General features: G+C 41.0%; 1 protein-coding gene across 2 annotated transcripts in view; it reads left to right on the top strand.

Annotated features, from left to right (window-relative positions):
• lmx1bb (LIM homeobox transcription factor 1, beta b) overlaps window positions 1-20,800 on the top strand; it is a 41,887-nt gene extending 21,087 nt beyond the window's left edge. For both annotated transcript variants that reach the window (XM_055224362.1, XM_033972797.2), the window contains 6 exons: window positions 13,852-14,084; window positions 16,340-16,515; window positions 17,064-17,141; window positions 17,489-17,555; window positions 18,078-18,239; window positions 19,741-20,800. In XM_055224362.1, the coding sequence (XP_055080337.1) occupies window positions 13,852-14,084; window positions 16,340-16,515; window positions 17,064-17,141; window positions 17,489-17,555; window positions 18,078-18,239; window positions 19,741-19,898 (874 nt within the window). In that variant the 3' untranslated portion in view covers window positions 19,899-20,800. The remainder of the gene's footprint in view (window positions 1-13,851; window positions 14,085-16,339; window positions 16,516-17,063; window positions 17,142-17,488; window positions 17,556-18,077; window positions 18,240-19,740) is intronic.
• Window positions 20,801-21,022: the final 222 nt, after the last annotated feature.

Here is a 21,022-nt window from a genome sequence, read left to right as displayed (position 1 = left end):
ATGTTGTTTCCTTATAAAAACATACCTGGAGTTTTGTTTTGTTTCATTCATACATGTTGAACACACAGACCCTGCATTTAGAGTTCTTTTCTCAAAATGAAAACGCTCTGTTCCACCTTGTGATGTCATGTATGTGGAAACACAGGAAGTGCTCCACTGTTTTTAAACTCCATACACCTTTACTAGAATCATTTGGATGGTTTCAGTGCTGGAATTGCAATCTCCACTGAACTAAAGGTAAAAGGTAGCTGTCCACTCCAAAACTACCAGTATATGACAGGGAAACAGAGCATTTTGAGCTTTAGAGATGCAGACAAACCAAAAATAAAGGATTATTCAAACATGTGTGAATGAAACAAAACACAAGTCCAGGTATGTTTTTGATGAGGTAACAATACCATAACATGACTCAATCTTGCGTAATATAGGACCTTTAAGTGTAACATATGTTTAAACCTATACAGAAATTATCTTATTCTTAGATTTGTTATTGCATGCCCAGTGCAATAGCCCCATATAGTCACAATACTAAACCAGCCTAGTGTTTAAAGTAGCTATAGTTCACAGTGGAGAAAACTTGCCTCAGAAGTCAATTGGTCTTCTCCGGAGGCCTAGGTAATGTAATGAGGGACCACTCGGACTGAAGGCACAGGCCCCCTTCCCTACAATCACATAATTAATCTCCTGATTCTACCACTCACCGCGTCATGACAGATATGGTTGTGCTCGCTGCATAATGGTGTGGTCCTGTGTACGCCTCTGATTTGGAAAACGGTTATAAAGCCCTTACTTTAAAGCCTATGGTGGGCTACGTTCAAAACAACACTCCCTTTGGGCCCTATTAGAAGACGAAGAGAAACAGCAACCAAAGAAGGTAGCCTAATAATATGTCGGCAATTTAGATAATGACTGCGAGTGAGATAAACTGAACTGAGTATTACAGGTAATTGGATCTGGGCTGTGTTGGCTACCTAAGCATCTACTCCTGTATTGTTTTGTATTGTAAGCGAGTTCTCATACAAAAGCTGGACAAGATGCACTGTCACCGATAAGCATTGTGAGCAACTATAGCTGCACTGATTTGGTGTATATTAGCAGACACAGCTATACAGAGTCAGCAAATAAAAAAAAAAAATGGCTTACAATTATGAAACATGATCAATCTCAATTCAAAGAAAACTTGCAAAAACACAGAAGTTTTTTTTTATACTATAGGTTCCTAACGTCTGTTTAGTCTTAGAATGACAAATCTAACACCAGGGGCTGTCACAAGGATTTTCCCCCGCTGAGGTGAGTCTTAGAAAAGTTGTATCTATAATAGGTGTTGTCAAGTGTGGAAGATGGTGTAGCAGGTTCAGAGGAGCATCCCTGCGGTGCGTTTAGGGACTGGTAGTAGTGGTAGTAGGTTATATCACCCAGGCTTTTAAAGAGATTACCTGGGTGTTGTAAGGAGCAGCTCTGCACCCAAAGGCCCACCAGCCCATTACTAATCCTGCAGGGGGCGCTCTCAACATCCATTAATAATCTGATGATGAATCACTCCTTTAATTGGGCCGTTAAAGCCTAATCCCAAACCCCATCTTCTCCAACTCTTCTCCTAATGGCTTTGCTAGTTTGTTCCATACAGTAATCATGTTTTTAATTGATTAAGTTTTTAGCGCCTTGTTTTATGAAAGGATAAAAATGAATCATGGATAATGGGATGTCTTCGTAATGAGGCGTTTCTTTATTTCCAGTAGCGAATATGGAGTCTTTGTTTAGACATATGCTTCACAGAGTCTTTTAAGGCTACACTCAGGGTCAGATTTCTCACACTTTTAATTAGATGACGGATGGCCTAATTAAATCAAATTCATTATCGTCAGTTCTAGAAATCAAGAAGCTCTATTGGAAATAAGGTTAGGCTCCTCCTCATCCATCATGCCCTAACTAACCAATTTACGGCCAGCCTTTTGCATGAGGCATTATTACCTTGTCATAAGCGGTTACCTTTAAAATCCCTGAATCAAGCCGCAATATGCTAAGCTTTTATCCCATTAGCTGGTGCTACTGTGTCAGCCTCTTTCTGCCTAAGATAAAGTAGGCCCAGAATAATTCTATTAGCTGCATAGGGCCGAGACAGTGCAAACGACTGCTATTTAAAGCTGCTTGATAATTCGGTATAATTAAGACGTATTCCACAGCTTCTCACACAGAAGTGGAATCAAGGGCTTTTATTCTGGTAAAACAATGAAATAGAGAACCAACAGCCCATCGTGTAAAAAAATGTTAAGGGAATTGGAAGCTAAATGCAAATCAGCTATTATTAACACAGGATCTAACAATATATGATGCTGTAATATTTGCTGTATTTTCTGTTCACTGCATTGGGTCACAGTGTGTCATTCCTGCAGCTGCGAATCACACTTTGTCTTTTATGAAGCAAACAAAAAGCAGCCATTATTATTCAAACTCAACTGGTCCATCCCAGCTAATGACGCCGTCATAATGGAAGCATCCATCTCATATCCAATATTATTGATACAAGTGATAACAAGTGTGCCTCTGTTAAAGTGTATTTTCTGGGTATTTATTAATGGCTCATTAGAGTAGACTCGGGCTGTAAACAGCATGGTGAAAATGCAAAATAGCAGTTGCACAAAATTTACAACAGTGAACCATAGGGCCACAAGCCCTCTCCATGCCCCATGGTGCAGGAGCCATATTCTGCGACACATGAGGCCTGTCCCTGATCTGTGTTGGAAAGTGAATTAGAGAGCTCCGGTCTAAAGGCGTGATGGCAATGGGCTGAGAGCGGTGATTTGTTGGCAGTGTATATTACAGCCCACGGTCAGAGAGGGAGGGATAGGACAGGGGCCCTTATCAGTCAGTGTTTACTCACAGTAAATTGAGTTGAAATAATAGTCTTTCTCTGAGGCAGAACAATGAAGCAGGCTCCAGGCCGAAGCCCAGGCTGGAGCGGAGCTATAGCGCGACACTTCAAAATGAAAGGCTGTGCCTTGGGCCATGAGGAGGGACACTGTGGGGGGGCTTTATTGGGACGGGTACACCAGTGGCAGAGCAGACACCCCTGTGACAGGCGCCTGGGTAGGACCGGGAGAGGAGCAGTGATGAGCCCCCGGGCTCTGTCATTAGAATGATGGGCAGAGGAAGAGGACTGGCCCGAGGACACAAGCGACAGGTCCTGGTGGGACAGAGCACCACCTCTCTCTCCCTTGGGTGTCAGCAGGGCTGGTGGGACGTGTCAGTGTGTTAGCCCCCTGCTCCTACATATAACCTGCAGCTATGCTAAAGCTGCAGGAGTCTAACCTGAGAGGGAAGAGAGGGAGCAGAGCTGTAACGTAAGCTCCGCCTCTGCCATTGTCTCAGTGTGTGTGCTTCAGCTGCACCTCGCCTCGGCCGCTTCCCCTTCATTTATCATTGGGCTGCATAAAGTGCTGCCACAGCAGTATAGAAACAGCTGCTTTTGCAGACAGCCACAGAGAATGGGCGGCTCCTTACAACACAAAGACACTCGTGGCCCTAAAGAGAGTGTAAAATTGCTCAGTGAATGCAAGGCTTTTCTCCTCGCTGAGAGGGCTGACCGTGGGTGTCACTACGGCGGAGACATTGTCATCACATCTGAAGACAAATAAGGATCCATATCGGCTGCATCATGTGTACAATGAACAGCAGAGGCACCGGTGCCTTTGTGCTTGTTCAGGGCAAAATCTGCGTAACTACAGCTGCTGCAGTCACACTCTCTGGAGAGTTGATATCAGGCTACTTAAAGCAGCCTTATATGTATGAGTCACCACCTGTATCCATCAGGCCAATGTCTGCTTATTGAATCTAAACAAACCTTGCAGTTGCTCAGTTAGGGTCATAATGGTGCCACCAAAGGCCGGGTGACAGTGCGGAGGAGGAGGAATGCCGGGGGCTGTGTGCAGCGTCGGTTGGTGTGTGGAGAAAGCAGACGTGCCGTGCCATGCTCTGCCATACAACCTCAGGGCTGCTCTTGGGGAAGGCAGAATTTAGTCAAACCAGTTCTCTTCCAGCTGGAGACTTGAGCTTCTGCACTCCGCCAAGCACATGACAGAGAAATACTCACCGACTGTTTGTGTGGGAAAAAGAACAGAGGCGCTACAAGGGCATCAGACGACAACCACTCTGCCAGACCTCCCCGGGCTAAAGGCATACTTGAATACTTGAAGAACAAAATAGTTTCACAGTAACATTAGGAGCTCAGGATGAAGACAGAATTTCCCTTTCAAGATTGAGCGCACAAACAATGACACACACATGGCAGGTCACAGCAAGAAGCAGAAAGACAATTAATGTACTGTTCTTGATTTTATCATGTCTGGAATTTACACATAGGATGCATAAACACGATCAAATGTTTTGGTTTGATACAGATCATTTTGTTGCTTAGTAAAATTTTCCGAACAAATGAAAATTAATTATTCAGATGCAACAACAATACAAGATATAGTTCCCCATGAAATGCAGGTTTCTATCTACACTCTGGACAGTTAGAAGTTTTGAAGAAAAAAAAAAAAAAGCCACATCAAACACAAACAAATGTTGAGAAAGTATTGAGGAGCAATTATATATGGATAACACAATTTAAACAAAAATGTCAAACAGAACCATTTAAAGGGACAGTAAAGTCATGATATTTAAATAGCTTTTTTTTTTTAAATTTAATTATTATTTGATTTTTATAGACTTTAGAATTCAACTGATTTAAACTGATCATTTTTATATTTTTGTTTGTGTAATTTAAATGTATATATATTTACACACTTTTATTGCCTTATTATGTTTCTAAGATATGCATGAAAAGACAGATTTTATTTTTCATTGGACTTTATATTTTGCATAGACCACACATATTTGTCACTTTCTGCCTTACACTTCCTATGAGTTTTAAAATAAAACTCACATAAACTGTAAATATATGCACAGATATAGTGACAATGCCGAGTGTCCTCTTCCCTCTGCGCGTCGCTGCCTTGTACATGTTGGTGGTCTCAGCGGTGCAGATCTGGGCTCTTTAGTGAAAGCAGCAGGTTCTTGGTTTGCTCTGTGGTGAGTGTGCGCCCCTCTGTCTGTCTGACACATTCCTGCGCTGCTCTGGCTCCTAACTACCAGCTCGTTGCCATTGGTTACAGCCATACATCCTACGCCAAGCCAGCCTTTCTCGCTCGCGGTAGACATATTTGTTTGGCTAGTGTATCCGCAACACAAAAAAATCACAGCTTTTTAGCATAACGCCTGCTAATCTTGGGATTTGGCCCTTTGAAAGGGTCCTGTTGATGAGAAATTCAAATATATTGTCTGAATGCTAATCTTGATGTTAATCCCATGGCCTCTAGCTCTTAAAGCATCCTGTCTTTCAATAATAGTGTTTGTTTTTCATTGGCGTTCTCCTTTTTCATTTTGACTAGCGCCTCCCCCAGTTATCTTCTTAATCTCGAGTATTCCCAGTTGAATATTAGAGCCGTGGACTCATCTTTTTGAGTGGATGACACTTTGAGCGCATTGATGATTCAGATGGCCCTGGAGAAATGAATTATTATTATTATTGCTCAGTCTGATGAGGACTTTAATTCAGCCTTTGTGTGGAAGTTGCCCAGGGACCAATGCCTGATATCGATTCGGCTTAATTGGTTTAATCTGCCACCGTCTTTCAAATTAACGCCACACTTTATCTAAACTTGTGCCTGTTTTAACTTTTTTGGTGTGTAATTTTGTCCAGGTTTTTCATGCGAATGCCACTTATTAGGATGCATATTTATTCTATTTCCAGCATCCTTCTCATTCCACTCCCTTCTTCAATTTCCTGAGTTTTAGTGTCTCGTGCTGCTCGGTGAGTCTTACAATATGCTTTAGACATTAGCAGACGAGTGGGTTGAAGATCATTTTTCTTTTCTTAAAATTGCCTTTTTGAAAATTATGACAGTCAGAGAAAATCATGTGCAATTGAAGATGGATGGGTTCATTGATCAAGCATAAATTGAGAAACTTGACAACAACATAGCTCTAATTGCATTAAATATATTATCATTTTAAAAATACTTTCTCTAATTTCATTCAGTTTTTTCAGCTTTTGATTTTCTCATCAACAGAGCAGTCGTGTCTCAGTCAGAACAGACAGACACAGGATCAGTGGGATCACACAAAGATGAATCCAGATCTCGTGAACACCGTCTAATTCCTGGTCATCTCACATTCTCTGGTCCAAACTCATTTTGAGCTTAGACTGAATCTTTGTTAAATAAACATGGCCCCTTCATGTGAGCAGCCTCTGCCACAGTGATCTGCAGATCATCTGTGCCTATTAAGACCAGAGCAAACACTTTACTAGAGACCAGTGCACTAAAGACAGGAGGATTGGAGGGGAGGGGAATTGTCTGTCTTTCTCCTTTTTTACAGATTAATCCAGTATCTGTGAGCCTGGGTAAACTCCTCAAGATGGCCGTGGTTTGGTGGAGGGTGGAAGGGTCAAGCTCGGCTGGCCCCTGCACAGAGCTGAGGAATTTTTCATTAGTGCACAGCTGGGTCACAAGTGGCTCCAAAGCCGTCTTAATATTGTGTAGGCCTCAGATTAGGGCCCAAAAGAAGGCTGCCATGCTCTGCTCCAGGCCCGCTCTTTGCATATTTGCAGACTTGTGCTTTTGAACACCTCATATTACTGTTTGTTTTATTTCTTACACCCAGAACCTTTGGGTCAATAGTAATTATAAAGCCGTCCAATCCAAATGTTGTCTTTTAACCATTTCACTACTGCATCTGTGAGAAAGATCTGTTTAGTTTCTCACATTAAAAAGTAACATATATATTTAAAATGTATCTAGCAGAATAAAGAAAAGTAAGCACTTGGTTGATATTGATCTGGTTGTTAAACAATATAAGTTATGTTTATGCTAAGAGAGTTTGTTTTTTCATGCTGATATGAAAAACTAGCTCCAGTCTGAAAAAAAGAGAATGTCTTACAATAAATGATCAAAATGAAATGAACTTGATGGATTTATGTAAGTTGTGTTTTGTCTTTTGAAGTTATATAGGCATCAGGGACATGACTCTCCTGGACACACATCGCTGTCATTAAAAATAAGTAGAAAAATAATTGTGGTAATTGTGTGGGCAGTTGTGTAACATGTGATAGCCATTAGACTTATTGTAGCCATCACTCTCCCGCTCTTCGATGCCTGTGAAGCCGCTCATCGACCGCTGCTGCCCCTAACTCACATCAGCTCAGAGCGAGCAAACAGAGACCAGTGAAGGGAATACTTAAAACATACTCATTATGAATGTGATATTTTTAGCAGGTGCTTCTGGCAGCGTTATGTTCTGTGGTTACTTCTGTTTTAGCGACACAGTTTGTCAAAGTTAAATTAATAAAAATTACATTGACATACAACAGAACAAAACATATTGGAGAATTATTGCCTATAGCATACTATATAGCATACTATATAACAGGCTTTATAGGGAAACAACAGGAAAGGCATTATATTTCCGGCCTAAACCTACTAAATAGACATTGTTTGTTTGTAGTTCTCAAACTAGGCTTAAATGCAATGTTGCAGTCATCTTCCATAGGCAGCAGCAGCAGCTGTCCAAACAGCATCCTGTGTGCCTGTCTGCTTACTCTTGTATTTGGATGTGTACTTAGCCTCCTCTGCACTGTCCTTTTTACCCCGACAGCTTTGTTCTACCTTTGTGGTGTATCAGGAGGATTATGTCCACATAGGGAAGCATTCAGTTTTTCACAAGTCACTCATTAACAGATACATTTAAAGGAAAACAATACAACTTCAGAATGGATTACAATTCTGTCACTTTTCTGTAATTGATGTTAACAAACCAAGTTTTTTTTAATAACTGGGTAAAATTTGTTTTTTATAATATCTTTATTTATAATCACACTTCACCAATCCACTGCACATGGGTGATTGTGTATCATAGAATTTTTCACTATGGAACAAATAACTTTCAAACAATTAACTACTATTGGGGAGTAATACATACTGTTGCCAGACATTTTTGACATTTTTGAGTCCTGTTCTAGAGTCATCACCACTGAGATTACCATGACCAAGGTCCTTGTTTCTATTTTTGTTTAGTTTTTTTTTTTTTTACAATAGAGATATACATACTTAACATTCCTGGACATGACGATCCCAAGGCCACCGACAATTAAGTGGACACATGTATTTTAACTGCAGTGGACATACGGGGCACACTGTTTTTGCCAGGCTGAGTTTACTAAGTGTCTCACATATGCAGTGTAAGGCAGGTGCATGCATTTGTGCATTGCCAAGTGCTATCATGTAGTCTTGTGTGTCCCTCGCGAGCTACAGTACGACCGGCGTAGCATGGGCGGGAAGGAAAACCCTGTGGCCAGTGATGAAGAAGGCACCTTTGGGCCATTAGCAGTGTGCACATCTCCCGTTAATGTGTTTTACTTTTACCTGCTGGGAGTTTAATTAAAAAACAAAGAGCCTCAATTTAAAGGCCATTATTATGCTAATGCAGTAAGCACGGCGTGGTGATTAAGCAGCTTTTAGGGCTGACTGGAGCTGGCCCTTGGGAGAGGAAGGATGGCACTTTTTATTTGGCTTCATTACTCTCCATGAATCTTTGCTCCGAAGAGAAACGCTGATACTATAAAACAAGGTCGGCCACTGAGCACATTTATGCAGACAGGATTATTATCAGAGGTGGAGAGAACATGGGAACTTAAGTAAAAGTACTGTTACATGGATCTACTACTTCAGTGTAATAGTATTGAAATCGCTCAGGTAGAATAAAAACAACTTATGTATTTCAATTTTTGTTTAGTCAGTGACGACCAAATTCTGGACCAAATGTTCGAATATACTGTTACATAAATATTAGAGCTGTACAAACATAGAGCTGTTCGACCAAGTAGTTCTGGAGAAAAAAAAAGTCAGGATCGATTTTTATCATATCCCTAACTTCTTCTTGTGTCTGGCAGAATGTACGTGTGATATATACAAGTTATTTTTAGCCAGCCTGGTGTGGACATTATCAAGTTTTCACTCCCACCTAAGAAAATGCTAGCCAACATAACAAAGTAATTTTAATCATGTTCAGATAAAGTTAAAAAAGGTGTACAGTGTAAAACATCTGGGCATCAAATGTGTTTGGTCTTTGGTTAAAGCTCTTGATTCCGTTGTTAGGAGCTGATGAGGCGTGTCTGTTGAGAAGTGGCTGCTGGCAGACCACAAGCTCCTCTGCTGAAGTCAGACAGCTCTGTTTGTTGTGTGTCCAGAAGACTAACAGGACGAGATCCCACCTGAAATCATGGGCAAGAAGCACGGAATGGTTAGCATCTTTTATGGGAGGAGTAATTTAATGTAATCTCCAAACAGTCCACGAAAGTTGTAGCCTAATACGTGTAATTATTTCACTGACAATTAATGACAAGTAAATAATCGTATTTACATGTTTTCAAGTCTTGCAGAAGGGAAAAAAACTGAAACTAGGTTAAATTCAGCTGATATTTTTACAAGCAATATAAAATTATTAATAAAGAAATAACAAAATAAATGTAACAGTTTATGTAAATATAATTAATTTTAACAACAGTGCAACCTGTAAACCACCATTAGTCATTTTCACACCACGTTTAAGAGCTTGGAATATTATGAGGACTTGAGTTGAGCCCATGTTTTGACAAATGTTCTTGAAATGACATCACCTTTTTTACAAATGTGTAATCTATCCTTAAGAATACCCACAAAGACACCAGCATATCCACCACTGCACTGCACAGAATAGATGTGTGGAAAGCAGGAAGTATTAGTCCCAGCGGCTGCCTTGCTTGACCAGTTGCTCCTCAGGGCCTTTGTCCAGAAAAAGGCCTTTGTGTGACCTCATGCCTCACCTCTGATGATTGGCACGGACACAGGTTTCCTGCCCAAACACCGCCCATCTTCAAAGTAATGGCTTACAGCTGCTGCCTGGATAATCCCTCTGTCTTTGAAGAGATGCTGTGACATAATAGCCCCAACTATTCTTCACTTAATTGTTATGCTGTTTCTCACAGTGTGCGGCAGCAGAGGGGAGTATAGGTGAGACAGTTGCAAATGTCTGTAAATGTATTATCATCCTCCATAAACATCTCCATATTTGCCCCTCCCCTTTCTCCTCTTTTATCCTAGCCCAGTCCTCCTGATGCTTATCACTGCGGCAGAAGCATTAGATGTAATAGCTGGAGCAGAGGAATCATTGACAACATGTGGTGCGAACTTAAGATGTTGTCACACTTTAAGTTAGCGCTAATCTGTTCAAAGGGAGCAAGTATAGCTCTTAAAAGTGCACGGAAAAGGCAAATATGGGTGCCTGAGAGGCCAGTTTTCTCTGCTGGGCTTTTCAGTGCAACACAAAATAGCTTTTGCTCTTTCTCACGGTCTGTGGTTGGTTAAACTCCCAAGTCTGATGCAGATACAACCATGTGAACTGGAAATATCCCATATCACCTCCCATGAACCGTACTGTCCGTGCCAGTTCTAAGCCAGCATAAATGGAGAAGGATGTGTTGAGCAGGACATCTGACATAAAATCATTAAAATCCCTAACGTTAAAAGCCAGATTATATTATCTAGTGGTGATCATTAAATTAAAAACTTAAGTTACTGCATAGCGTTACCTTATAACCAAAACCTTTGCTATATATTTTGCATATAGTAAAAAATATTGTATCGAGTCTCTAAAAGAATAAACATGGCTGGACACTGGCTGGACACTGAAGGATCTGCTGACATAGTCTCTCCCTCACGGTTTGTGTCCAGTTCGGGGAGGCCAGTGTAAATATTGACATTTCCGTGAGTTGGATGCAGTCATTGATCCACACAGTAGGCTCCCTCCGAGCATCGGTGCGCTCAGGTGTGGGAGGACAGAGGGAGAGGCGCAGGGGATGTGACTATACGCTGGTGGTCCTTTCTATGTTGTGCTAGCTCTGCGACAGGGAGTCATGTTACCAAGGCACCCGTGAGTCCAAGCAAAGTGGATTTTAGAGGGACTCGGAAAGGGTCAGTGGGATAAAGATGGAGCAGGACATGGTATGATCACCATAACCAATTTAACGTCCAGACAATGTCCCTGCAGGATTTTGCGGTGATTGATTGACCCTAAAGACATAACAATCTAACTTTTGCTGTCCCTCGTGGTCATCAAAATATTGACAGGACAGGTTCATGACACATTTTATATCTTATAGAATAACATGAGCCTTAAAGATGGTACCGATTTTTTTCAAAACAATACTTTCCATTTTCCCTGTATATTCTGGCCCAATGGTCTGCTTCTCGGCTCCTCTAACCACTAATCAGGTAATGTCGAGAGGTTGAATGGCAAGCCTCCCTCTGGTCTGCCTCCACTGCTCACACAGCGGTGTTGTTTTAGAGAGCATTCTTTAGCAGCTGAACTTGGAAAGGTATTAAAGTGGGATTAGGCTCCTCCACAATCCACTGCTTGTGTCATTCAGGGAGTTTGTGTTCTCTGTCCCTGCTGCCGCCTCCCCGCTCCTCCCCTGTTTGATTGTGACTAGCCGCAGGAGTGGGACCGACCGAGCCCTTTCAAAGCACAGGGGTAGGGTTAAATCCCTAGTCCACTGCTCCCTGCTAATTCCCCTTGTTCCCTAGAGAAGGATTTACTTCTGCTGCCAGCTTCTCAAAGGCCCTCTCTGCCCATCCGAAAAGTCGCCGTTGCCTTCCTGTGGAGGTGTGGTTGCCATAGAAGAGGCGTCATGCATGGCTATTCCATCTGAGCCCCGCTGAGAATGGAGACCGGCGACTGAAAACAGGCCGAAAGTCCGGATTAGGGTCCCGGACAAAAGCAGGACAGGAAGATTCCAGAAGAGACCAATAGGAATTACAGCAGCAAAAATAATGCAAAGTGACAGAGAGGGGAAATAGAAAAATAATGGCTTACAAGATTAGACTCAGTGAGAAGAAAGGAAAGAGGGGCTTGAATGAGAATGTTTTCATCTAGATGAGGAGGTTTTAGCTGGATGTTATAGGTGAATGCCCAGGCCATGGACGTATCAAAATCTAGCTAACAAGTCATTTCCGCCACCTTTTGCACCCGCTCGCAGAAGCCTAAGCCGGCAATCATTAGCTAAACATTAGCGTTGGAGCTGAGAACTTGTCTTGACAGTTTCATCACCACTTTGTACTGATCCCTGCATGTAATAAGATAATACTCCAGAATAAGATAATAATAGAAGCAGCACTTATCATTTTACGTCAAGCATCAACTGTATAATATTATTTTGTATCACTCCTGATCATCTTTGTAAAGTGACCAAAATATAGTTTGTTTGGACAACAGATCCGTTTTGGCAGATGACCGAAAATGCAGTGTTTTGGAGAAACAATAACCAAACTTTCTTTTGCGTGGGATAGTCTTTGAGTTTTTTTTCCACTGTGAAATAATAATCATCTTAATCTGTTGTAATAAATGAAAGATAAAAAGATTTTATAAACTCTACAGAGCCACAAATATAGCTCCCCTTTTTTCTGCAACTGGCATCTGTAATTGGAGATGTTCTGCGGTTTGAACATTAGCTTTTGATTTAAAAAAAACTCATTCAAACGCTATGATGTAATTAAGGTTCCCTAATATTTCTCATTGTTGATCATTGGTCTGGCTATTAATTTGCAGTGCTGTATAGATGACAACCACACAATGTGCTTCTGAATGTGCATACAGCTGCTCAGACCATATCACTACTCTATCAGCACCTATAACCGCATTAGCATAACAAAAAGCATCCTTTGGTCTTCGCCTCTCTCATATTTACACATTATATTCATCACTATCGCTCAGCCTTGTCCCGAATCCTGCTTCTCGTGATGTCAATTGCTCCCCTCGACAATGAAAAAGATGTCCACCACAAATAGATAGGCGGCTGCCAGCTGTCTTACACACCAGGGCAAACAAAAGAGTCCACTAATAAATCCTGGGCTTTACGGCCGGACAAGATCTAACCGCACTCCCCTGCCTTCTTGCTGCACTTAATGTGGCGTCTTCCGAACAACACAATTAAATGCCTCTCAGTCGCCAATAAAACAATGCAAACATCTTCCCGAAAGGATATCAAAGAAGATGGAGGTGTGATGGAGGCGGTCATAGCGGAGTAATATCAAACGCCGAGATGAGATATGAAGCGACCGGAGGGCAGCCTGGCAGTCGGCAATGAATCACGGGCTCAGATATGGCTGCTTGCATAGATAAAGACTTATGGATGTGAAAGGAGCGGGCCTGCTGGTGGTGCGGTGTGCAGTGGACTCCTGTTGAATGCGATTGAGGGGGAGGGGGCACCCATGACTGAGCTCGCCGGGACAGACACGAGCCAGGGTCCACCCAACACATTTGAACAGATGAGCTGCTGCCAGAAATGCCCACAGGATCAGCATGCCAACTGCAGTCTCACAAGATCAAAGCCATACTCATTGGGAAGTGCTGTAAAAAAAAAAATCTATATTGCTATTTAACTGGTTTGCTTTAATTATTATTTGTATTATGTGAATGTCCAGGTGCATTGTCCTAAGGCTCATAGTTGCTGCCTCCAATTTTGACTGTTATGCAAACCCACAGCTGAAATGTGTGGTTAATGCCAAAATAAACCACCTAGCTCAATAAAAATGACTGGGGTGATTTGTAGTGTTTTTGATTGTAAAACTCTTTCTTATTGGCCGAATTACATTCCCAATGACACCTACAGATGCAGCAGGGTTTGGAAAGTAGAATAAGACAGAAAACTCAATTTAGCAAAATAAAAACGCTTCGAAGCTGGTGATATTTAGTATGTGTTTTTTATTTCTGTTGTAGGTTATTTGCAACCAAGTGCAGTGGATGCATGGAGAAGATTGCACCCACAGAGTTTGTGATGCGTGCTCTGGAGTGCGTCTACCACCTTAACTGTTTCTGCTGCTGCGTGTGCGACCGGCAGCTGCGGAAGGGCGACGAGTTTGTGCTGAAGGAGGGCCAGCTGCTCTGTAAAGTGGACTACGAGAGAGAGAAGGACCTCCTCAGCAGTGTCAGCCCCGATGACTCAGACTCAGGTGAGCACCCTCTCACACCTCCATGACAAGCGCACACCAGGGTGAGACCATCACATGGCACCCTCTTGTTGTATTCTGGACACGCCGGCTCGGAGCAATCGCAGCCAACAGAGAAGTCCGCCATGAAGGACCTAACCCACCAGTGTCAGAGCAGGGTGCAGCGCGGAAAGTGCCACAGAGTTCACTCAAGCCTGGAGAAATTCATATGAAAGATCTAGCAATTTTAGATGAGAATGTATTCATTGAAATAGTCACATTATATTGATATATTTTCTGTTTATTATTTATATACCAGATGCAATCACAACACAGTCCTCTCCATTTAACAGGATTTAGGACGTGCACATACACATTAAGAACAGTCATAAATTTTTATAATATTTATATAGCTTTTTTCTGTTCACCATAATATTCTCTTACCATGTCCTGTTTGCTTTTCTTGTGTTGTATCTTTAAAAAATGCCACAGTACAAGATTGCCAATTAGTTCTTAAAGTCAACAGACCTATAAAACAGGTTGTATAGGTCTGTGATACAGTAGGAAATAGAAACAAAAGTCAAACCTGTATTAATGGGCGTCCATGCGTGGGTCGAATCTTGTGCTGGAAAGAATTAAAGCGGTGCATGATGGTGAGTGACAGCGGGATTTGGGGCCTGCATGCACCCCAGTCTTATCAGCTCTAGTGTTCCTCGCCCTGTAGCCTTCTCCACACACATTGCACACCACACGGCTCCTCGCCAAGCCTCGCCGTTCACCACCATCTGGCTCACATTTAAACATGCACAAAAGCGAGGGAATTTGTCAAATACATCTGTGCCTGTGTCAACTTTTGTCAACTTGTGGGAATATTTGCTCGGCCTCTTCCCCGTTTGGTCGTGTCACTCGGAAGACAGAAGATGACCTTATCAAAAGACAAAAATGTTCAAGTCAAATTTTGAAATGTTGGGAAACTGATTTACAGCAATATTATTCACTATATAAATTGAAAGACATTCTTTAAGATAGCCATATTTACTAAGACGTGTGTCCCATTTTAAAAATATGGGTTCTTCCCTGTAAATATCTAAACCAGATGATAGGGGACATTGTAGTGTCATGTTTGACTCTGTTCTCAGCCAGTGATTCCATAGTGCTGTTTCTCATTTGGGAACACTAATCTGCAGAGCACATGAGTAACACAGTTGTTTGTTGACTCACTTGAATTTATGATCGCCTGTAATGTGGTGTCAGATGGATGTTTATTTAAATTTTAATGTTACACAAACAACGTAGTACTCCAATCCAGCCACAGTCCTGCAAACTCTTTATGCCTGCCCATACCTAGATAAATGGCTTTATTTATAAATCCACTTTATTTATATAGCTCATTTTATGAACATACAACAGTTTCCAAAGTGTTCTGGAAGTGTTTTTGGATCTTAATGTTGTTTCCTCATCAAAAACATACCTGGCGTTTTGTTTTGTATCACTTGTTTAACATACAAACCCTGCATATTTAGGATGAGTTCTTCCCTCAAACAGAAAACATTCTGTTCCACCTTGTCATACAGGAAGTGCTCCACCATGACTCCATACACCTTCTCTAGAATAATTTGGACGATTTTAGGAATTACTATTGTCTACTGAACTAAAGGTAGCTGTTAACATGAAAACTACCACTGCATCACACATCACACGGTGGAAGAGCATTTTGAGCTTTAGAGATGTAGACAGACTAATAAACCAGGATCACACAAACTCCAGATATGTTTTGAGGAGCTAACAATTTTATATAACATGACTTAAAGTAAACATATATGCATTATTATTTTCAGTATTTTACATTTGTCTATGCCAGTTGAATACCAGCAGAAGAATTTGCTCTTTTTGCCTCATTGCTGCTGATGCCATTTAAAAATAACTATCTTTCTTTAAAATGTAAAGTAGTACGGTAAATATAATTCTCTTCTTGTTCTTGTTCTGTCTTTTCATGTTGCACTTGGTGTAGTTCCCTTATCAGAGATTGATTTAGTGTAAATCAGACAAAGCTGAGAGCCATAAATTACAAGTGACGCAGTATCCAGCCCTGTGACAAATGTGCATATTTCACTTCTGTAGGCTAATCGTTTCGTGCGGCCCTCTTCTATTGTAATAAATTGATAACAATGTATGAAAAACACATGTCTCCTTTGATTATACTCTGTGTGTGTGAAGAGGTAAAGAAGAAAAACAGATTTGTCAGAGCACTGTCAGTAAACCTTTGTTTTATTGTGCAGAGAAAAGTGACGATGAGGAGCTGGACATCAAACCAGAGAAGGGCATCGGAGGTCAAGGCAAAGGGGATGATGGGAAAGATCCACGGAGACCCAAGAGACCGCGAACCATCCTGACCACTCAGCAGAGGCGCGCGTTCAAGGCTTCTTTTGAGGTGTCTTCCAAACCCTGTAGAAAGGTATGTTTCTAATAATAGATAAAAATAGCCTGGGAAGATCTATTCCATGTTTTATTAATGTGCCATGTGTGTTCATTCTTAAAACATAATTATTGGAAGCTGTTGTGAATGAAAGCAAATTCATTCTTAAATATATACATAGTTGTTTCGTGGTAGCGTAAATGATAAAAAGTGCCATTGCCAAGTTATCTTAAAAAAAACGTACCACTTACTAAGCTACCGTGACTAAATAAGTTCTCTTTCGGATCAGTAAAGAGCTGTTAAGACTACAAAGCAGCTGTAAACATGCATGTGGACATATTCACAATTACTGCTGACCAAAATGGCCCATAGAAGTTTGAAAATACTCCCTCTCGTCAGATCTGAGCTTTGAAGTAGGGCTCTGCTTTCTGGTCTGTGTTAACCGACTACAATGAATGACAAACTGACACAACACAACTGCCTATAGCTTTAACCATAAAACAGACACACCACAAGCTTCCATCAGGTCATGGTATCATTTCGCTTTTTGACTTTAAAAAAATAAAAAATCTTACTTTTGTGTCCAGGTTCGAGAGACCCTGGCAGCAGAGACCGGTCTGAGCGTCCGTGTGGTTCAGGTCTGGTTCCAGAACCAAAGAGCTAAGGTAAGACATGAGCCGATTGCACAATACAGATCTTTGCTGGGGAACTCACAACAGCTCTTTTCCATCAGGCATTTACACAGTGTCACCTATAAATCACCTCAACTGTGTTTGTTAAAGTTATCACTACATTCCAACCACAAATGTAGAAAAAAGTTGCATTTAACATCTACACCCTCCTTTCTTGCTGATTATTATCTGTGAAAAGCTTTGATTCTTGACAATGAAGTGCACTCCGCTGCAGTTTTATGAAGTTCATTTAAGGGTGAACTGTGAGGAGCATCCTTTTTAAATTAAAGAGTGCATGTTAGTTTTGGGAGTTCCTCACAACTTTGACTCCTCTGTCTCAGATGAAGAAGCTGGCCAGAAGACAGCAGCAACAGCAAGAACAGCAGAACTCGCAAAGACTTGGCCAAGGTATGTAATTTGACTCAATTTGAACTATTTAAGTAAAATGTGTTTTGTGTTTTAAACTGGTTTGAAAGTCAAGCTGTTTAAAATGATGACTTCATAGGAACAAGCCACTGCACAGGAAAACTCAGGGGGCAGGGATTTGGGGATGAAGTCACAAAAAATATGTCCCCAAAGTTTGACGGTTGTCCAGAGCAGAGTGTTTTTGCAAGGGATTGTGGGAAAAGGGGAGCCACATGAGTTATAACACCTTTCTCTCTGGTGTCTAATGCTGCATCCAGTTATACATTAAACACTGTGAACTGCTTAAATATGTTCTATTCTATTTTATTTCATTTGGTGATAAATCTATGGCAGGACTTCATAATCTGTTAAATTAATCCTCTATTTTAATATGCATTTAGCTAAGACATAAAACCTCATTGATGTAACATGAATATTAAAAGACAACTATAATTACATAGTATACGATTCTCCATATTTCTTGTTTCATTTCCTCACTCTCATGTTTGTTGTGTTGTGCGGCAGAGGTGATGTCCAACCGCATGGAGGGCATGATGAGCTCGTTCACGCCGCTGGCCCCCCCACAACAGCAGCTCGTGGCCATGGACCAGAACAGTTACAGCACAGACCCCTTCCAACAGGGACTCACCCCCCCTCAGATGCCTGGGGACCACATGAACCCATATGGTGAGCATCCAGCCACTACTACTATTCCCCTCCCCCTTTCATTAAAACAACACCCACTCCACTCCTGCTCTGAGCACATGCCTGTCCCTTGATCAACCTCATGGCTCTTCAATGCAGGACATGTGTTGTGGCCACAGCCTCCTGGTTTAGCCTTTCAGAGACACATACAAGAGGCTTCTCCTCCCACATCAGAACACCAAAGGATTCACTTATGCGTGAAAGTTTGGGATATACAACAGTTCTAGTGATTTCAAATACAATAGAATATGTACGTATCAGAATAGATAAAAGCTTCAGATGTTTCATTAATATTTCTACAGCTATTACTGATAAATCAAACAAAACAAAACACTTCTCACAGAACTAATGTATTGCCTTCTACTCTACTCTAAGCCATCCTTTGTTAGTGTTTTCCAGTGATTGATTTAAACATCTGGTCCATCCTCACCACCATTAAAATGTGTGTGCTAATCCATCAAATCACACACAACCGATTTCTGGATTTCACAATGTTAAATGAAAAAAAAAAGAAAACAAAATGAATAAAATGCTGTCAATCAGACTTTGGTCCACAGGATGTAACTAGAACCACAGCGACGTCCTTCACTCTTCCCTGCGGGACCATTGCCACTTGTTCATAACTTCCTTATAATTTGCCTCCATTTAGTTGTTCTTGGTAGTGAGAACCCAAATCCCCAGTCTCATCACTCTCTTTTGGTTTGGGGAAAACAACAATATTGGCAAGGCATTAAAAGATATGTCTCCAAACACTGTCCCCATTTTGTGCAACACTATCATTAAGATCCAGAGTGTAATAAAGTTAACTATTCCCTCCAGAGAAATAACATGTTGAGGTTTTATGAAAGGCGTAAACAGTTGCTATTAACCAGATCTTTGAGCGGGATGCCCCTAGTTTACATGCCCCATCATAGACCGCAATTGTCCCAGTGAGGGCAGCAAACAGGAAGCTTTGATGATATCTACCGAAACACTTCTCACTATTGTGATGACACCATGCAGCTATTTCACATAGTGACTATTAGTAATTATAATTTCCCAACACTGCTATAAATTTGTTCTTCAAGATTGACTTGTTTTTCCTGCAAACTTTACTCCGTGTTGTTAGAAGAGGGAGTTGTTAGTCAGAAATCGTGTGTAGTGTTGGTGTAGTAAAGTAATGGAAAATCTTTAAAAAAGTAAGTATATAGAATTACATTTTACTGATACAATCACTTGTATATAAAGTTGGGAGAGAAAAGGACCCAAAAGTCATACTCAAGTAGGATTATTTTAGCATTACGCAAGCAGAGGTAAGAAGTAACCACCCAAATACTTAAGTAATGATATAAAAATATTTACTGTACTGTATTTGATGATATTTAAGTGCTGAGTAACAGTTGAAACCTAATCTGATTTACATAAGAGTGGATGAGAAATAAAATCGTGGAGTAGCTAAAACATTGGTTAACATTACTTCGCCTTGTTTGTGTTTACGTCACAGGCAACGACTCAGCCTTCCACGACATAGACAGCGACACGTCTTTAACCAGCCTCAGTGACTGCTTCATGGCGTCATCAGATGTCAGCTCCCTGCAGGCCCGAGTGGGAAACCCCATTGACCGCCTCTACTCCATGCAGAACTCGTACTTTGCGTCATGAAAAAGTGAAAAAAAAAAAAAAACACCAGCACCAGAAAAAAACTGCCTAACTGTGTGACGGCCGGGAGGACTAGAAAGAAGACAGCTCCTGGTTATGTGTGGAAGCTTACAAGACACAGGAACCACTGAACTATGACAACACCTGGGGATGAAGGCTTCAAAACTATTGAAAATAATGACATTATTTGGTTGGATATCTGTCTCACTTTGTTCACTTAAGTAAGCAGAAGCCACTGACTACACACTCAAACCAAATAACCATGATTTATACAGTGCATGATCAATTGTATACTACGTTTTTGTAAGCCCCTGGTGAAGATGTTGTGTCTTTAGGTCATACGTGGATGGCCATGTTCACCGTTAGCATTCGGATCACTTTGAGTAGGTTTAGATATTGTGTGAATAGTGAATAGCTGCAGCATGATGTCTGCAAGAGTGACTGTACATTTGTGTAAGTAAGTAAGTAAGTATGAGAGGAAAAAACAGTGCAGATTTGGTGGACACGTAGGATCAGTGAAAATGTAAATAGTTTTCCCAGGCAAATTGGATGTGCATGTTCAAATGGAAAGCATTCTATTTATTTAACTATAACAGGCTCTTGAAGGTACATATTAAAACTGAAAGCTTTATTTAAGAGGAGAGCATTTTGTCTTTGTTGAGCAGTTAGTGAACACATGAGTATCACCACTCATCGGTATGCATTAATATGAAGATTAACCCTTTGTTTGTTTTCTCTTCAGCCAAGCTGTAAATGAGCAATGTGCTATTTATTTCGTACAGACCATAAACTGTTTTGTTGTCACTGTCATGTGCATTCTTACTAATGTAAAAGTTGCTAATTGACCAAAGTTGACTGGTTAGACAAACGTAAACAACATATTTCTCCTGATGACATCAAATAAACCCAATTCATTGAAAATTTTGTGCTTTGTATCTTTACGTCCATATGTCAACTTAAATGTATCATGTCCTCAGTATAATATCCATTATGAAAAAAGAACCAACTTGACTCATACAATTAGCAATTGTATTTCTGCCATTACTTATTACAGCAATTAGCCAATGTGTCATTCGGGTCAATGAGTACAACTCACAGTGACTGAAGTGACCTATTTACCTAGCTTA

This window comes from Periophthalmus magnuspinnatus, chromosome 9 (genome assembly GCF_009829125.3).
Source record: "Periophthalmus magnuspinnatus isolate fPerMag1 chromosome 9, fPerMag1.2.pri, whole genome shotgun sequence".
Taxonomy (NCBI): domain Eukaryota; kingdom Metazoa; phylum Chordata; class Actinopteri; order Gobiiformes; family Gobiidae; genus Periophthalmus; species Periophthalmus magnuspinnatus.
The sequence above is the reverse complement of the archived record's forward strand: the minus strand, read 5'-3'. Positions and strand labels throughout refer to the sequence as shown.